Consider the following 19515-nt stretch of genomic DNA (forward strand, 5'->3'; position numbering starts at 1 on the left):
GAAAGGGACTTAAGCAACTTTTAGGCAAAAAGGATATCAGGATCCACAGAACAGACAGACGCCAAGGTCCCTTGCAGGCAGGAGTGCTCAGGCAGACAACCTGAAGGTGCCCCAGTTATCTACAAAGGAAGACTGGTTAGTGAGTGGGAACACTGGTTGGCAGTGGCCTGCTGCTCTAGGCAAGTTCAGGTCTGCGCACAGGCCGTTCCTAAGCCATCCCGCCCTGCGGTAGTAAAAGTTAAAGCAGTCGCTTCCTTTAGGATGCAGCACAACCCAAGATCCAGGGAGAGTCCCTAAGGTCCCCAATCCTCTCACCCGACACACCTAGGTTCCCAAGCCCTCAGTGTGAACACTCTGTACTCTCCAAACCAGGTAAGGGAAAACAAGAAAAGATTTAACTATGCCTAACTGTTACATATTTAAAATACACATAATAGGGATTCAGACTATTGATTCAGGAGCTAGCTTGTTCACCGTCACCAAACTTAAAAAGCATACAAAATCAACACCCTTTCGAATAAATTGTATATTCTGAGCTACATAATAAAACACTTGCATCTGACCTTAACACATGGGAGAACTGGGAAGAAAATAAGAAAACGTTTTAAAAGATGAACACATTTCACCACCTCCTCCCCTGATCAACTGAATAACATGGTAATCTTGCCAAACATTTCTGAAATTTAACCCAAAAAACACCTGAAGAAGAGGTTACCTATCTGAAAAAACTGGGGCAAATCATAAAAAAACAAACAAAAAACCATGGTCCATCCATGATAAATTATAGGGTTGGCAGCTATTAAGAAAACATTTAAATATTAAACAGTCTTCCTTTTTAGTCTCATGCATTTAGTCAAAGTAGGTATTTTTATTTCCCAACCTCTCATTTGTCAAAGATCATAGAAACTATGAAGCTGAAGAATAAGCACTTTAAATAAGAATTCATACTCCAAGGAAGTAAGAATCTTTCAACTTTTATTTCTAGGATACATTCATCTGGAACCTTTTTGTTTCTTTACAATTTTCCCCCTAAGATAAATGAATACAATAAAAATATAATCCAACTACCAGCAATGTTTGTAACCAGAAAAGACTCTAAAATCTCTGGTGTGATAATATAGGATTTTTTTAAAAATATAAACTTCATACCAGAAATAAAGCCTGAATATTCTCTTTTCTTTAAAAATATAATTTTCCTTCTTTGTTCTTCCATGAAAATCTTATAATCACCATTTAGTTCTAAAGTCTACTTCTAAACTAATAATTATAATGCTATAGCATTGTTGTTGTTTTTTCCTACTTTGTATCCTGTTCTGTGAAGCAACTAATTGCAGTATTTAAAAAAAAGAGAGATACCACTAGGTTGTAGCAAGATTCTTCAAGATGTAATGATCATTAAAAAAAAATAATCCCCATTAGCAAATTGAAGCCTACTTAACAAATTGCATTGTACAAAAAAGCACTTTTGCAAACTGTAAAGCTCTAATGGGAAACATTTTTTAAAATCTAATTTAGACTAGAAAGGTGGCTGAGAAAGAATGTCAGGAACAGAAGGCTGTGAAATCTTGTTCTTTCTGTAACTATTTAGATTTGGGGAGGGGGAGATGATAAACTGCAAAGAAGCTGGGGGTACGGGCACGTGGCTATCCCGCAAAGACTGGTTTGCACTTATATGTGACTATTTTTCTTAATTGAGAATCAAGACCAAGGAGCACAGGAGTAGCCCCAACGCTTTATACCAGACTGAGAAGTCGGGCCATCCATCTCCAACTAGGAACAAGAAACAAGAGAAGTTAGTGTTTACTGCACTTCTGAGTAGCTCCTCTATACAGTTTCATTACCTGAAGTATAATCCATCTTAAAAAAGTATTCCACAGTCAAACTTAAATGGTCTGGGAATGGTTTCTTTAGGTAAGATAATCAAAAAGTCTACTTATAATCATAAGTACAACTACTGAACCAGAGTGCCACTCTCCTACGTCTAAAACAATAGCATTATCCAGAACAACTTTTTAGGGTATTTTGCAGAATATAGGAAGCTAAGCAAAGGATGAAAAAGTTTGGTAACAATAACAATCCCAATGAGGGCTTCGTTTGCTAGAATGCAAAATGGACATGAGAAACTTCTTTCCATGAGCCCCCATAATGAAACTAGATAGGCCTATAAAGACAGACGCAGCAGTGAAGGGCTGCAGACACTTGGTCATCTGTAACTAAACAGGTGACTAAAAGAAAGTATCCTCAGTTGTGTACAGGATGAGTGAATGGACAAGAGGGAATGGGTCTAGGCTGCTGCATAAAAAGGCTTTGCTGACCGAGTTGAGCGAGTCAAGACACAATGGAAGAGGCTGTGGAGCCTCCTTTCCTAGTTTCTGAATGACCTCGCAGCGCCCTCTGGCAGCGGACCTAGCTTAGCACAGGGAACGGGCTGCATGGCCTCAGCACTTCTCTTCCGGCCAGCCCTCTGATTCACTTACTCCTTCCTTTAGTGCTGTCTTTCCCCAAGAGAATATTCAGGCCCATTTTGTTTTTCTTTTTTTTCTGCATTTAGTAAGAATTATAAACTAGCAATTTAGAATACCCCTCTCGCTGAGTATCTTACGTTATAGTATATGATACCACCTTGAGTAATAAGAACGTAGAACTTAAATGTCATTTACATGAGTCAAACAAGCCCACGTCATACTTCGATGATTCCACATTAATAAAACTTAGCTATGATATGTAAAAACTATTTTTTGCCAAGGTTTTAACTACTGGACTTTAAACCAATTTTAATATTCCATGTAAAGTTCATTTATATTGCAGTAACATGCCTTCATGTTTTCTACATACAACAAAGTAAGATTTTTTTTTAATATACATATATTTTTAAACCAATTCACTCCCTTTTACAATCATACCTTCAGTCCAACATTTAAAATATAAACCCAAACTGTCAACGAAAACAACAGTGGACCAAGTGATAGCATCATTTAAATGAAACAATAATGCAAGGAAAGGTCAGCATTAAAACTCAGAAAATAAACATAAACCGATTCATTGGAAAATTGCTTCTATGCCTGATGTGTTCAAAAATGAACCTATTACAAAACAGATCCCACTGTGCTAGCAGACAGCTCACTCCTTTCTCATTTCCTCATTCCATGAAGCATGTCTCACTGTTTTTTACTGAGGTTTATACAGCGATTAGTTATCCTAACAGCAGAGATTAATATTAAATACACAGCCTCGTCCAGAACTGGCATATGCTCCCAACAACTGTTTGGTGTGCTCCCTGAATTATAGAACAGTCCAATCTTTCGGAGCATAAAAATGAAAGAGCTTAAATCTACATTTGTAAATCTACATATACATTGCGCATTAAATGTGACTAAATTAAGACAGTCAGGTGGAAAAGAGGAATAGGAGGGTACAGTAAATTTTCTTTAAACAATCCCATTATATTAGACAGTACTGTCAATGATATAATTTAACCAGATTACGAAAAAAATTATCAGAATCGGTACCAATTTCTTGGAGATGCTAACAAAACATTAAATATACATGTTTATTTGAAGAATCTTTGGTAGCAATTGTGTTTCTTCCACATTATAGGACTTTTCAAAATAAATGTCAAAATTAATTTACTAATCAGCATATGAAAGATATATTATGATACTATTCTTTTGGTTTTCCCATAAAATGTACTTGAATCTATTAATTTGTACTCATCATGCACTTAAACACAGTATCTGTTTAGCTCATGTACATATAAAATGAGACTAATACCAGAAAGAAATTAGACAGTAATGAGAATCAATGACAAAACATAACGATAACAACTGTTCTTAAGAAATTTATTTTTAAATTATAAGATTACAATGCTTTGATTATGCAAAATAGCATAATGGAAATTAAACCAAATTAATAAACCAAGAGAGAAAGAAAACTTAGTTTCCTTGAGTATCAGTACTTAAACCATCATTATAAGTATCTGATGTCCCAATCACATCTTATGTAGACATAAGGATAATCATTTCAAACGTTTCACTTGTGGGTTTAGTTTCTCATTTTCGACTTTTATGAACTGTAATATAATTTATTTCAAATCCTATTACACTTAGTGTTTATACTGCAACAGCAGCAAACCTCACATGTGCAATCAAATGTGAAACCAGGGCACAGCTTTAGCTTTTAGCCGCAGACAAAAATTATACGCAATCAGTACAGTAGAGTACGTTTATATTAACCAGAGCGTAGAGTTTAGTACACTTATTGCAGGATTGGTATTTCTTTCCCTTTGAACTGAACCAGCTGAGCTTGAACTGACATTACTGCTGTGGGTAGTAGGGCTGCTGTGGGGGCTGAGGAAAGGGGTAGGAAGGCTGCTGGGGTCCTGGATACGGAGGCTGTCCAGGGCTCTGGTGGTACACTGGCGAGAATGGCATGTTATACTGGCCGTATGCATAAGGATTATAGGCCATGGGCAAGGGCATTTGGCAGTACCTGAGGGAAAGAAGAAAACAAAAGAACTGGATTGGTAAATCAAATACTGAAAAAATGAAACATATAACAATTATTCTAGCACCAAGTTTTTTCAAGACAGCCATTTTTCTCTCTTGCTCAGTCTATTAGGGACCAAGTAAAGAGAAAAATAGCTATGTCAAGGTACTTGTTAGAGAAAAATGTTCCTATCCTGTTATTAATTGAAGTTAAAGAATATCAAGTTCACTGTAATGAGCACAAATTTATTGTTTATAAATTTCTAATATTGGGAAGACAGAATGTACAATGTAAAGTTTGTAGCACATCTTAAAAAGTAGTCAAATGTCTTGATTTTTAAGATTGACAAATTATCACAAAGAAAGCTGATCTTTAAAAAAGCACATTCCATAATTAGATAGATTTCTGTTCAACTTTTATAAGAATGTCAAACTTCAAAGTACAGGTACAAATTAGGTTGTTGGAAAAGTCATGACGCATTTTTGCAACAAAAAAACATAGAAAAATATGTCATGACTTTTCCGACAACCCAATAAATAAGGGCTTAGCAGTCTTGCTATGCTAAGCTCAGAAAAGGCACCTATTTATCACCTAAATAAACAAGACCAAGAAAAGACATTCTGAATTCCATACAGAAGAGATGCATTTAATATAAACCCAATATGTAAACACTAAAACCATAAATTGTTTAAATAAGCTTGGGAAATGGCTATCCAACTACTCAAATAAGGGACTATGCCATTATTTTTATTTCTGTATGAGCTGACAGTATAGCTTAATTCATTCATGACGCTGCCACTGAAGGGATGACTGTTTTAAAAGGCTAACCAGAGCTAGAAACATTAGCCAAGTCACTGGGATATACAAACGTTCGGCCTTACCCGGGATATCCTGGATAGGTGGGGTAGGGGGGTCCCTGGGCCTGTGGAAGAGGAGCTGAACCCGGAGTTGGTGCAGCGGTGCCAGCACCCGCTGGAGCTGGAGCTGTAGCAGAAGGGGCTCGATTTGCTGGAAGCACAGGAGGTGGGGGCCGGGCTGGAGGCTGGGGCTTAACAGGCTGTAAGAAAATGGCAGAATTGGCTACAAAATATTTCACATTTCTCTCAAATTGTTATTAAAATAAATGAGGGCATCTGAGAAACTCTAGACTCCAACCAGATATATTTCTAATTCCCATTCTTAAATGCTGGCTTATTACTCTAGAAATGCATCACAGCTGAGGAATACTCCTCTACTTTGTGATACTCCACAGCCACTGCTCCTGATGCCTAATATGCTCATCTCTTACTGCTCACTGCGGCTCCCTCCAATGGTCAGACATCTGATGTGGGAGCAAGGAGATCAGGTACAGTTTATGACTGTAATCTCCTCCTGGTCCCAACATGGTTTATATGAAAATTTTCCAACACCAGAAAACTTAAAAGAATAGTATAATAAACAATCACATATTGACCAATTAAATTCAGTAATTATTAACATTTGGCCATATTTGCTTTATCTATAGTTATGCCCATGTATTTTTCTACCTATACATCTGCAGAATCTGGAAGTTGCAAACTTCATGATACCAGCCCTAAAGACTTCAGCACGTACGTCCTTTCTCCCACATAATCACAATACCATTTCGCCCTAAGAAAATTAACAATTATTCCCTAATATCATCAAGTAACCATTTCACATTCAAGTTTCCCTATCTATCACAAAAAAAAGCTCTTAAAGGTCTTTACGAACCCAGATCCAATGAAGGTTCATGTATTACGTTTGATTATTATGAACCTTTCCTCTCTTTAAATCTAGAATATGCCCTCCACCTGTGTTTTTCTTTCTATGACATTCACTTTTAGAAAAGACCAAGCCAGGTGTCTCACAGAATGTCCCACTTCTAGATTTGTCCAATTGTTTCCTCATGGCACCATTTAAATTTTGTTTTACCACTATATTTGCTATAAACTGAAAGCTGGTTCTAAAGACTTGATTAGATTTTCAGCAAGAATTCATGAGTGATGCTGGATTCTTCATATTGCAAAACATCAGAAGGCTGGTCCACCTGATAAAAAGTGGTGAGACCAGATTTCTCCAATGTCAAGTCTGTTTTATCCTTTATAGCAAGCAAGTTGTCACTAATATAAAACTTCCATTTTAGAAATGTGTTTGCTTACTGACCGTCACAGTTCTTGGTGCTGGAGTTGGAGGGGTGGGAGCCTGTCCCCCTGCTGGAGAGGACTGATATGCAGGTGTAGGAATTGAAGGAGCACTGGGTTCTCTGGCAATGCTTTGTTGCAAGTCCCTTATTAAAGCAAAAGTGTTAGAAATTAACACACACACACACAAAAAAAAACAACACATAAAAAAACCAGGGTTTTTCCTTACTTTTCTTTATGCATGAAACACAGAAAACAGAATCAAAACGATGGTATTTTAAAATATGCTACATTTCTTGACTAGAATTGGCTTAAATCTTCTTTCTCCCTATTATTTAATAAAATGAAGTTAGTTCTTATTCTACTTCTGAAGAGCAGGAAAGAAAGTAAACTTTTTTAGAGATCACAGTTACTGCTAGAGTAAGGGACATGTCAAACTCCCCAAGTGTTCCTAAAAGACAGCCCACTCTTAAAGAGGTCATCCCCTAGATTAGGAATTCCTAACATAATACCCAACTAGAAGTTATCAGGAAACTACAACTGCTCATAGTCACCCAGCTAATATTTTAATCACTGTATTATATCAGTGTTAATAGAAAAGCAAAACAACAGGTGAGAAAGCTAACCTACTACTCAAACCGTTTTGTAAATTTCTTAATGAAAACTTTCTAAAGATATTCCCAAAAATGTGGCACTGAGATATTTCATGTTAAGATTCCTCAAAATCTACTGCAATTAAAATACAGTATTAGAAAACAGAAAAATAATTTTTTTTTAAAAAACAAAAATATTTTAGAATCCCCCCAACAGTAAACTGAAATCCATTCCAAAATCTCACTAAACAAAACAGAAGTGCTGTAAATGGAAAATACACACCAGATTTCTAAGATTTAGTGCGGGGGGGTAGAGTAAAATACCTCCTTCATAATCTTTGCATTGATTATGTGTTGAAATGATACTATTTTGGATATATGTATCTATAGATATATAGATATATATCTATATATCTATATATCCATCCAAACTAGTTTAAACAAAATACATTACTGAAACTTATTTCACCTGTTTCTTTCAGCTTTTTTAATGAGGCTACTAAGAATTTCAAATTCTAAATTGTATACTTCACTGCATTGTATTTCGCTATAAGATATAACTTTATTTATTTCACCAGTCCTAGACACTTGATTTGTTTCTCTTCTTTTACGGCTACCAACAATATTGGACAGTTGTGTTTTAGAGCATTCATACCCACACTACTTACAATATAATAGCCCCAAATGAAAAACTAACTACTCAAATAGTAACACTACAGATAAACAAACTTGTAGTATATTCACACAATGAAATGTACACTGAAACGAAAATAAAAGATCTACAACTACACAGAACTAAACAGATAAATCTCACAAATACTGACTAGGTGGATGCATGAGCTATGCTTCTGGAGTGCCTAGAATGTTCTGTGTGCTAATGTAAGTGCTCAATGCATGGGTGTACTCAGTTTGTGAACATTCAACAAGATATACACTTATGTATACTTTTTTGTGTGTTTTTATTTTATATTGAATAAAAATGTTTTAAAGAATTAAGGCCCTGAATATTAACAGTGATTTTAACAAAATAAACCCTTAGATTTTTAAAAGCTAATATTATGCCTATTTGGCCTACTTTTCCATCATTCATTCACCTTTCAATCACTGAGCCGAAACGACTAAACAAGTTTATGACTGTCTCAGAACTGATTTTGTTTACAGTATAAATATAGAAATACACACGCAAATAATAACAAGCCTAATTTTCAAACCAGAGACTTGAAATATGAAATATTTGAAAAGGAGAATATCCAAAATTTCCTTCCTAAGCCATGAACTTCCATTATGCTATAAAATTCTACAAATAGTGATGCTAGCCAATTTTACACTAAAGGTTTAAATGGAGAAACAGTCAAACTAGAAAGTCAATTAAGATTGACAAGAAAAGGATTTAAACCAAGGGTTAGCAAAATTTTTTATGAAGAGCCAGACAATATTTTAGGATTTGCAGGATACAGCATGTGTCTGTCACAACTACTAAATACTAACATTGTTAATGCAAAAACGACCATAGATAATCTGAAAATGAAGAGAGTGGCTGTGTTCCAGTAAACCTGTACTTAAAAAAAAAAAATAATAAGTGGCAGGCTGGGCTTAGCCTGAGTTGCCATAGCTTGCCAACCTCCAATTTAAACTTAGAAATCTTTTTCAGCGCCTTTTCAGCTCTCACTTGGTCCTGAGCTACACAGAATTCAGGGGATCTGAACAGATGTCTCAATGGTTGCTGCTTGAAAGAAGGAAATGAAAGAGGGCAAAAGGTCCCGCTCCAAGCCCCTGACCCTGCTCGGATCTGAGCTAGATCTATTTTTCCTATTTTACAAATTGGGATTCTCTGTAAGATTAGTTTGAACAAAGGTTTCTACAGCTCAAAAATAAATGGGGTGCGAGCTAACAGGCTTCTGAATGTATCGCTGTGGTCCACAGAGAAGGCTGGGGAAGGTAGCAAGGAGATGCTGTATCAGCTACCGCAGCCTTAAAACAAAGCTGGTGTCTCTTTGGACTTTAAAATTGTTCCTATGCAGCTTATTTTATTTTTGTTTAATCAAATAAACAAGAGGGTTTTTCCATGGGAAAATAAAAAAAAAATGGGGAAGGGGGATTGAACACCATCTGAAAAATAAAAATCAAAGTACTTGATTTTGACTATAAGAACATGAAATCCCATTATTTAAATTAAATTATAATTTTCTGAAAAGGTAATATATGTATTCACATGATTCAAAAACTAAAAAGTGAAAGACCCTTATCTGTCAAGTTCCCACTCCACCAATCACTCCCCAATTACTAACTGTTCTTTATTTCTTATGAGCCCATCCAGTTTCCTTATGCATAAATAAACCAATTCAACTGCACATTTTTCTCCCTTTTTACACAAAAAGCATACTTGATAAATTGTTCTCTCCTTTTTTTTTTAATGTTAACTATCTTAGAGATCTTTCCATATCCGTATATAGAAAACATTCTCTCTTTTTAAATAGCTGCAATAGTATTTCACTGAACAGAGGTGGCTTCATTATTTCACCAGCCCTGGACATTTGATTTGTTTTTATTCTTTTATTGCTACAAGCAATGCAGAAATTAATTAGTTCATAAATACGTCATTTTTGTTCTTCTTTCCTGAAGTCTGACACTGCATTTTATCACCTCCTGTTTACTCACCATCTTGTGTTCTGGCATTTCTGTTTTTGGTGTGCCTTAGAGGGGTTGCTTTCTAACCATTTTTGTTTATTGGTTTTGTTTTTGTTTTTTAATTCATTGGTGAAATGTTAGCTCAGAATTTTCATCTGTTCTGTGACAATATTATTCTGGTGAATGTTCTTCATCTATTAAGTTTTGGGGGCGGCCAGTTAGCTCAGTTGGTTAGAGCGCAGTGCTCATAACACCAAAGTTGCTGGTTCAATCCCCACATGGGCCACTGAGATGTGCCCTCCACAACTAGATTCAAACAACTACTTGACTTGGAGCTGATGGGTCCTGGAAAAACACACTGTTCCCCAATAAAATAAAATAAATAAATAAAAGTTTTGTTAAATTTTGTTCACTTTTTCACCTAAATAAAAAAACTAGTATCTTCATATCGATGCTGTCAACTCTGTACTGATTACTCACATGGAATGAGTCGTATATTACTAGCCCAGTTTTCTCAGTAGGCTCCTTCAGAAAGTGATTTTTTGATATTTTCTGAGCTATTCACCCTGTCGTCTTCCCCATGTTCTGCTCCTCTAGTTTATGTAGGGAACCTATTTGAAACTTCAAGGTAAACTGCTTATGTTTATTGGCATTTCCTGAGATCTGCCACCTTGAGCTGTTTTGTTATCCTTTCTGTGACATCACTATACTTCCTACACCTAGAGTTTCTGCTCCTTTTTATCCTTTTGCTCCCATACCATGCAGCTGTTTCCTTGTTGCTTTGTAAAATACCCAAGAGAAAAGGAAGCAAATTGCTAGCTCATACTGCCAAGTTCACCCCAAAAGTCTCCACATGGATTTCTTAAAGAAAAATACTTTCAATATTATTTGATACACAAAACAAACTTACTTTAAGAGTTCATCTCTTTCTGTCTTCCGTGCAAACACTATATCACTGCATTTGTTCTGGAACCTGAGCAGGATTTCCGTCAGCTCATTGTAAAACTATAAGCAAAGAACAAACATAGGTAGGTAATAAATCAGAACAATTTTTTAATCTAAGGAGGAATACAATCTAAAGCTCATTTGTCAATAATGGTTAAAACTAAAGAGCTAAAATCTTCTGCATGAGATACAATCATACCACTTAATTCCAACAACTTAATATTAAATATAATCTAAGATTCCTAAAGAAAATAAAAACAATAAAATCACTTTTAGAGAACACTGTCACCAAAAATTAAATGGCAACAAGGTAAAAGTTTCATGATCATAAACATTTCCCCAATTCCTAGAGAAAAATAAACTATTTAATCAAGACACTAAACCTATTTAATTGGAAGGACTAGATTTGCACATTCACTTCAGAAATGCAGACATCATTCCAAAAACCCTTAGAATTTACCAAGGGTCTCTAGAGAGTTTTCTCAGCTTGTCTATTTCAACAAAGCATTTTAAACCAAATGAAAATGACATTTTACTATCCACTCTATTTTGGAAGGCTTTACAGAGGGCTGTATGTTGTATCTACTGTATTTACTTCAAGATAAATTTATTCAATGATCATTATGGAGTTAAAATACCAAAGGAATGGTGTATCTGAAAAACTTAAAAATCACTTGTTCCCTCATAAGGAAAACAATTGGTAGAAACAAATATAAGCATTTCCCTAAACTTTTTAAAGGAAAGGCAATAAAATACTTAAAACGTATTTAGTAAGCACTCTGAGATTCAGGCAGATTACAAATCAATCGTCATCCAAACCATCAGCACAGAGTATAAAAGCCATACCTACCCACCTTTGCCACCACAGATTAACTTTGACTACTCTGTTTCCTCATAATTCACTCAAATTGGTCAACTTTCCACCCCCACAAAAAAGTATCACTGGCTTTTGATATCTCTGTGCTAATTCCTGCTACATCAAATGCTCACACCCCTTTCTGCCTGGTGAAATATACCATTCAAAGTTCCCATGAAATGTTGCCACCTTCATTAACCTCTTACAACAAACTTCTCAGAGGCAAAATTTAACAAATGAAAGCTAACAAATCCGAGGCAAACAATAATTTGGTCCAACTGGAAAAAACAATTAACTTTCCAAACTTTATTTTACATTTATACTGGTTAGCTCTTTGCGCTTTTGTACATCATACCTTTGTGCCCTCCTTCAAATTAGCTACAAGTTCAACAAAGTTGTCGTAGGCAGTAGCTAAATTCTTCAAAACTTCTTCTCTTAAGTTAGCTTCATTGTTAGATTGTTTCATTTTAGAAAACTCCTGGTGTGAGACCTTGTTAAAAGAAAGATTTACATTTATTTATCAAATTAAAATAGCTCCGTACATTTTTATTGATGTTTTTCTAACTATGAAAATCATATATGATTACATACAGAAATTACTAGAAATTTACCTAATATTTCTTTTGGAGTAGCACAGTGTTTTAAATCTTCCCTTAAGTAAAAATACCACAAATTCAGCATATGTCAAAACATAATTGATAATGACTACGGATTTCTATTAGTATGTAACATTTGTAAAAAAGACAATCCTCAATGAACACAGATTTAGTCCAGGCTTAACCTTTCTGTAATTTTTTTAAAACGTGAATCTTTTACCAAAGTACATAACCTTTACCTGAATATTTTTAAGAAGTCCTTCCTGTTTCTTTAAAGATTCTTGGACTTTAGTTGTAAAACCTCCATAGACGCGATCCAGTTCAGTAACAGAAAGCGCTTCTTCATTTATCACGCCATCTTGAGCCAAAGCCGTCAAAAATTTGCTTGTCATGTCAAAATTCACTGATTTCAGGTCATTCTCCAGACCCTCTCTTTCCTTCTTTACTTCATCAAGATTTGTCAATAAGGATTTTAAGACATTTACAACCTAAACAACAACAAAAACCCTTAATTGCCAAAAAAGCCCCAGAAGCCTATTTCTAGGAATTATATACAAAGGCTCATCATCCAGAGTCAGGAAAAGATGATTTCTCAGAGAGCCAGGTATAAATTGTGCATCAGGTTTATTTAAATATTAGACATTGTAGCTTTGGTGAACTCGGATTATAACAGCAACAGCTATAATAACACTAGCCAAGAGCTATAATTTACTGAACACTTATTATGGGCCAGGCACTGTCCTAAACACTGTGAACATAGGGAGTAACTAGAATACAGTACCCAGCTCACAGAAGACATTCAATAAATAGAAATCATTACTACAGGATAGCAATAGCATTAGTATAATTACACATTACTCCATGTATATATCATGCTACTGTAAATATAACAACCTCAATTCACATCTGCATTTTTAAAAAGATGCCAGTAAGAAAGAAATCAGCAATCCGTTATATATAATGACTTGACCATAGCTTTCACAAACAGATGACAGACCACATGGAAATGCATCTTCTCACCTCGCTGCCCTGCATGGTTTTTGCTGGGTTAGCGGAAGGGATGGCAGCATTCAGCTCGGGTTCTGGCTTACACAGGAGTGCAATGGTGTCACGGTGAGACTGGTAACGTTCTTTCACTTGTCCATCTGCCAGCACAGCTTTGTCCAGAACTGCTCTGAAGTTGGTTCCCTCTGTGCAAAAAAAGAACGTTATCAGAGGACAGCGTTGATGTTAGCAGTAATCTTTATGGGCTGATTGTGCTTTTACTTCTGTTCTCCTTCTACAGACCCCAATTTTTTGTCCTTAATATCAGCATTTTGAAGCTCCTCTCTTAGGAGGCTTCTTACCGTTCTTCTCCTTCTACAGGCCCCAATTCACTAGATAATAGAAACTCAGCTCTTGTCAGTCTTTGCATTTTTGTTTTTGAAAAACCAACTATAAAGCAAAAGCACAGTTATACCTTAAAATACAATTGTGGTTACTGTCCACCAAATAAAAGCTAATTGACAGTCATCTAATCTTTTCCTACAACTCATGAAGAATAATATTCAAAGAAATCATTCACCCCAAAAATTGTTACTTATTTTAAAAGTATTCCTCTCTCAAAGGATTACTGCTTCAACTTTACTTAAAATAACAGCATATATATTTTTAGAAAAACTCAATAGTATTAATTCCTTTTACAGAGATAAATAAAACAAGCTACCATGAAGACATCATTTACCTTAACAAGCACAAAATCTTAATCAAAGCTTTAAAAATAATAATCTGGCTTCAAATTAACTGTTGAAATTCAACTTATACCACCCAGGATTCACTACTAAGCGAAATGAAATTACAAAACCATACATACAACATGATCTCACTTATGTTTTTAAAATATGCACAGGGCTTGGAACAGGACATTCTAGGATCATTTTAATTTTCACTCTATTCCCTTCCTAAGAATCTGAACTTCTTATAATGAACATGGATTACCTTTGTTATTTTTTTATCTTGCACTGGACTGAGGAAAAACACCAGATTTTTCTAATAACACAGTAGCAGTAAAATCGGATTTAAAATTGAGCCTAATTTAATCAAGCAAAAATGTGGATCCAAATTGAGGCTTTATTCATGTGAAAGTCATTTATGCACATTTTTACCTGCTCTTAAAGGCTTGTAGAGGTCATTGGATGGTGTCCTTTGCCAGCGTTCCTTGAATTTTGCTCTTAAATCATTGTCAGTTGCTTCTTCTTCATCCAGCAACCTTAATGACTTAACGAGGAAGCAAAGCAACAATGAGCTACTTCTGCTGTAAAACTTTTAAACATTTTTAAAATGATCATACTCAAAACAGGTGAGAATTAATGAGATGGGAATACTCTTACTGGTTAGAATATAAATTGGTACAATTTTTGTTGCAGAAATCCATGTTACAATGTATATAACAAAAAAATTTGTAAAATTTAAGGCTAGGTTAGCCATTTCTTTACTCAATAAAGTTAAAAAAGAATAATAATTAAGAGATTATGTACATCCATATGTAAGACTACTTTAAACACAGGTTTATTTTTAAGATAAAAATAAGTACAGAGCCTGTGGACCTTAGAAGCCATAAACTAAGGGAAAACTGACTAATTTAACTACATGAAAATAAAAGATCTGGACTTCTATCCAATACAACTGAAAAGTAACATATAAAAATGCCTTTTCTACCAGTAAAGCCAAGTGCTAGAGTCAGTGGTATCTAGTTTAGAGCAGGTCTATAAACTTGGTGAAACACTCGGCTTTGTGGGCCATAGTCTCTGTCACATAATCTTCTTTTCCTTTTTTTACAAACCTCTAAAAATGGTAAAAATCATCCTTCGCTAGTGAACCATATAAAAATAGGCCACAAGCCAGAAATGGCCCACTGTCCTTAGTTCACCAGCCCTGTAGATCACTACTGGCTTGGAGTGTAAATTTATCACAACAGGAGTAGGGGACAAGAAACACAGGTGGGGCTGGTAAGAGTAGGAGATGAGATCAAAGACACAGTCCTCACTCACACTGGGACACTTTCAAATGGGTGACACTCAGTGGATGAATTTTTAAAAGGAAAACTGCCAAACAGAAGGAAACTTACCTGTCTGAACCTTGGCTCTAAATAGAAAAGTATCACCTAAGATTCCTAATCAAAAGCCTGAATGTAGGACTGGAAATCATACTACCTGTGTGACACAAAATCCTAAAATGAACTGACTAATAAAAGAGTAACCACAAAAGAAAAAAAAACAAAAAACTTCAAGTTTAAAGAGGTGTCAGGTATATAATGCCTTTTCATACCAGAAGCAAACAAAAAATCTCTCTCAAAGAATTCACTTTAAACTCAGACCTCAAAGAGTTTCCACAAATACAGTTCCAGGAAATGTGAACCCACAATAAAAAATAAAAAAACCAAACCATTGAACACTAAATGCAATGCACTATTCTGGGCTGGATCTTGAAACAGAGTAAGGCCATTAATAAAGTAACTGGTAAAATAGGAGTAACAATATTGTACCAATGTTTATATCTTCATTTTAACAAATATACGATGGCTACATAAAGCTTTAACTCTTAGGGAAGCTGAGTAAAGAAACTCTATGCTAAATTTACAACTTTTCTGTAAATCTAAAAGTATTCCAAATTTAAAGTTTCCTGGAAAGGAAGAAGTAAAATCACCTCTACTTGTGGATGACATGACCTTATCTACAGAAAATTCTATGGAATCCACAAAATAACTATTAGCAATAATAAATGAATTCAGTAAAGTTGCAGAATACATAATCAACATACAAAAATCAGTTATTTTTATATTCCAGCAATGAACAATCCAAAAAGAAAATTTGAAAACAATTCCATTTATAATAGCATCAAAAAGAATAAAATACTTAGGATAAATTTAACCAAGGAGGTACAAGACTTGTACACTGAAAATTGAAAAATACTGTTGAAAGAAATTAAAGACCTCAATAAATGGAACAACATCCCATGTACACGAACTGGACAATTTAATATTGTTAAGATCAGCAATACTCCCCAAGTTGATCTGAACATTCAACGCAATCCCTATCAAACTTCTAACTTTAGTATTTTTTATATATAAAGTCAAATCAGAACCACAATGAGATACCACTTCATAGGCACATGAACGACTATAATTAAAAAAAAATAAAATTATAAGGGTTGGCGAAAATGGGGAGAAACTGCACCCTTCATAGTCTGCTGGTAAGAAATAAAAATGTTACAGCTGCTCTGGAAAAGTTTGGCTGTTTCTCAAAAAGTTCAACATAGAATTCCCGTATGACCTGGAAACTCCACTCCTATGTATATACCCAAGAAAAATAAAAACAAGTGCTCAAACAAAACTTGTACACAAACAGCAGCATTATTCAGAATAATCAAAAAGTGAAAACACCCCAAATATCTATCACTGATGAATAAACAAAATGTGGTATATGCCCAATAGGTACCAAGCAGGATAAACGTATTATTTAAAAAATAAATTAGTGAATACCTCAAAACTTCTGAAAAAAATTCTAGATTTTCTAAACTACAGAATTTAAATTTCTACAACCTACCAGAGAGATGAACACTCAAAAAGAGTACCAGCTTCACAACCTGCTTAGTTCACAACTTACTTAAAATGAGACGCTCCAAGTACAACTGACAGGACAGTGACTAACTCACAGGCTGCTTTAGGAACAACAAATAATATAAATAAAAACTCATATTGAGATGGGCAGAAACAGGCATATTCACACTAGTGATGCCAGTTTTTCCTTCATTGTAAGATGAGCTTTTTTCACATTAGTATTTCTAATGAAGATGTGCCTCAGCATTTCATTAGGCAATGTTCTTTTTCCATAAAACTTGTTGCAAAATCAAATAAGCATCTTCCAATCAATCACATCTTAAAATCAAGGAAATACAGTAATATTTAATACCTAAATAATTAACAACTAATGGGCACATGTATGATCCCACATCACAACCATCTTATGTGCTAAATACTATTATCCCCATTTTTTTGTATGAGTAAACTGAGACATGAAGATGTTAAGTAATTTGCCCAGGGTCACAATTAGGAGTAAGAACTGGGAATCAAGTCCAAATATAACTCCACACTCTGAGACCTGAACAATTGAATTATGTGTAAACTACAAAATATTAAGTAATGGCTTATTATAACTTCTACTCCATCTGCTTTCCATTTAACTTGCTATGCCTGCATTTTCCAGTGTCTTCTCCCTTGCTGCTTTCACTTAGGTACCATCTTGAACAGCACTCTCCACTTTTTGCTCCCTAGGTCTATCTACTATTCTAATGTCCTTTGTACCCAGATAACAAGTTTGTTTGACCCACAAACCAACAAATTTTAAAGGACTGTAAGGTATCCTCATAAATAAAGTCTATGACCTTCAGAGCAGGGTTTGTCAAATTCTAACATACACACAAATCATCCTGGGATCTTGTTAAATGCAAATCCTGACTCAGTAGGTCCAGGTGGGGTCTGAGATTCTGCATTTCGGAGAAGCTCAGCTGAGGAAGGCTTTGGTGCTGAGATATGTAACACCAATTCTGTTTGCTTTAGTTTTTCTGATTACTAACTACATCTACGTAGGTAAGCTGGCATGTTGACTGTATAAGTAATGTAGAATCCCTCATAAATCAAGATTTCCCAGGGCAATAATGCAATAAGTTTCTATTTCAGTTCCCTAACCTTTTTCAACAGCTGATTTGCATTGAAAGGTGAATAACTACCACTACCATCACCACCATCGTATCAATTAATAATAACTGCAATATTATCATCACCACAGTAATATCACAGCAATAGTAATAATAGCTATAATTATTAAGCACATATTGTGTGTCCCATAAGCTAAGCATTTCACTGTTTTAGTTTAGCTCATCCTTTAAATAACCCTAGGAGATAAATATTCTCATCCCCAAGGTTCACACCATCATAAGTACTTAAGTACTCTGCCCCTGCCCCAAAGTACTTAGAAATGATGTAAATACAATATCCTCTGAAAGTTACCTGAAAACTCAAAACAGCAAAAGTGAAAGCATTGATAACACAAGTCACCTAAGAGAGACGTGACTCCTAAACTGGCAAAAGCCAATGTAACCAGCTTGAATATAGTTACAGCTAAAGAAAGAAATGTATCAATTAGGGGGAAGAGTTGAAGGCACAGTAAAAGGAGAGTAACACTGGCAAACGGTTGGCTTCAGCCAAAAACCTTTAGTGTTCCATTCATATTGGTAAGATGCCCTCTCTGCTGGAAGATTGATGCAGTGGGCTTATGAAACATTTGATGGCCTAACTTCCTGTGCTTGATTCCATGCTCACCGAGAAACCAAATATTTAATGTAAAAGAAATCATTAATTATGAAGACTCTGAACAGTTTGTGTGATCGTAATTTCTCACAGGATACTAGTATTGGACAATGGTCCCATGAGTTCCATTTGTGTGCATTTACATACCCCTTGTAGACATGTACGAACCCATTCTCACTCAATCGAAATTCTCCTTGAGGGGATGAAGGCCAGGCTCTGGGCCACAGGGAATTCGCCAAGATGATGAGTACCACCCTATGAAACCCACAGGAGGAAGGTTCCAGTCCTAATTCCCACTAACACCAAGGGTCAAAATGGTTTTACTTGAAAAGCAAACCTCTTAAAACATACCTCATCTAGGATTTCTCTATTTCTTTGTAGTAGTTCAGGTAGTTCTTTGATCAACTGATCAACTGTCTGGATGCCTCCCTGTTTAATCACAGATGAGGACTTAGTCAATATAGACTTAGGTACGGTATCTCCAGATACATCTTCAATTGCTGCTGGAAGGTTAAGGGAAGCTAACACCCTGAAAAAATGAAACATGTGTCATCTGGAGGTCTAAATCACCTTTAAAACATTAATCTCCTATATCAAAATCAATAGCAATGGAGTTAGCACCCCAAAAGTGGATAAGCCTTATCAATAGAGAAACAAGGCGAAACAAAAAAATCAGTGATTGATAAAATTAAAATCATTAAAGAACTAAGTTTACAGTTCAGAATTAAAAGCCAAAATGTGATAAATATACATTAATATATAATAAATACCTTTGGGTCACAGCTCAAACTTAAGTCCTGTCAGTCTAGGTAATTAAAAGTCAAAATCTATCTTAAAAAATGTAATATTTTTATTATAGTCCTGATTGTTATACTGTCACTGACAAACATAAAATAGTTATAATTTCATATCATCTAGGCAAAAT

The 19515-nt window shown here is 35.2% G+C and overlaps 1 protein-coding gene across 2 annotated transcripts in view; it reads right to left on the reverse strand.

Annotated features, from left to right (window-relative positions):
* Nucleotides 1-957: 957 nt before the first annotated feature.
* The window catches only part of PDCD6IP (programmed cell death 6 interacting protein), a 49934-nt gene continuing 31376 nt past the window's right edge, over nucleotides 958-19515 (reverse strand). For both annotated transcript variants that reach the window (XM_019647243.1, XM_019647242.1), the window contains exons 10-18: nucleotides 18942-19119; nucleotides 14389-14500; nucleotides 13265-13434; nucleotides 12484-12732; nucleotides 12004-12138; nucleotides 10758-10852; nucleotides 6649-6772; nucleotides 5367-5542; nucleotides 958-4488 (exon numbers count right to left, since the gene is read on the reverse strand). In XM_019647243.1, coding sequence (XP_019502788.1) covers nucleotides 4314-4488; nucleotides 5367-5542; nucleotides 6649-6772; nucleotides 10758-10852; nucleotides 12004-12138; nucleotides 12484-12732; nucleotides 13265-13434; nucleotides 14389-14500; nucleotides 18942-19119 — 1414 coding nt within the window. In that variant the 3' untranslated portion in view covers nucleotides 958-4313. The remainder of the gene's footprint in view (nucleotides 4489-5366; nucleotides 5543-6648; nucleotides 6773-10757; nucleotides 10853-12003; nucleotides 12139-12483; nucleotides 12733-13264; nucleotides 13435-14388; nucleotides 14501-18941; nucleotides 19120-19515) is intronic.

This window comes from Hipposideros armiger, unplaced genomic scaffold (genome assembly GCF_001890085.2).
Source record: "Hipposideros armiger isolate ML-2016 unplaced genomic scaffold, ASM189008v1 scaffold_109, whole genome shotgun sequence".
In the NCBI taxonomy this organism is placed as follows: domain Eukaryota; kingdom Metazoa; phylum Chordata; class Mammalia; order Chiroptera; family Hipposideridae; genus Hipposideros; species Hipposideros armiger.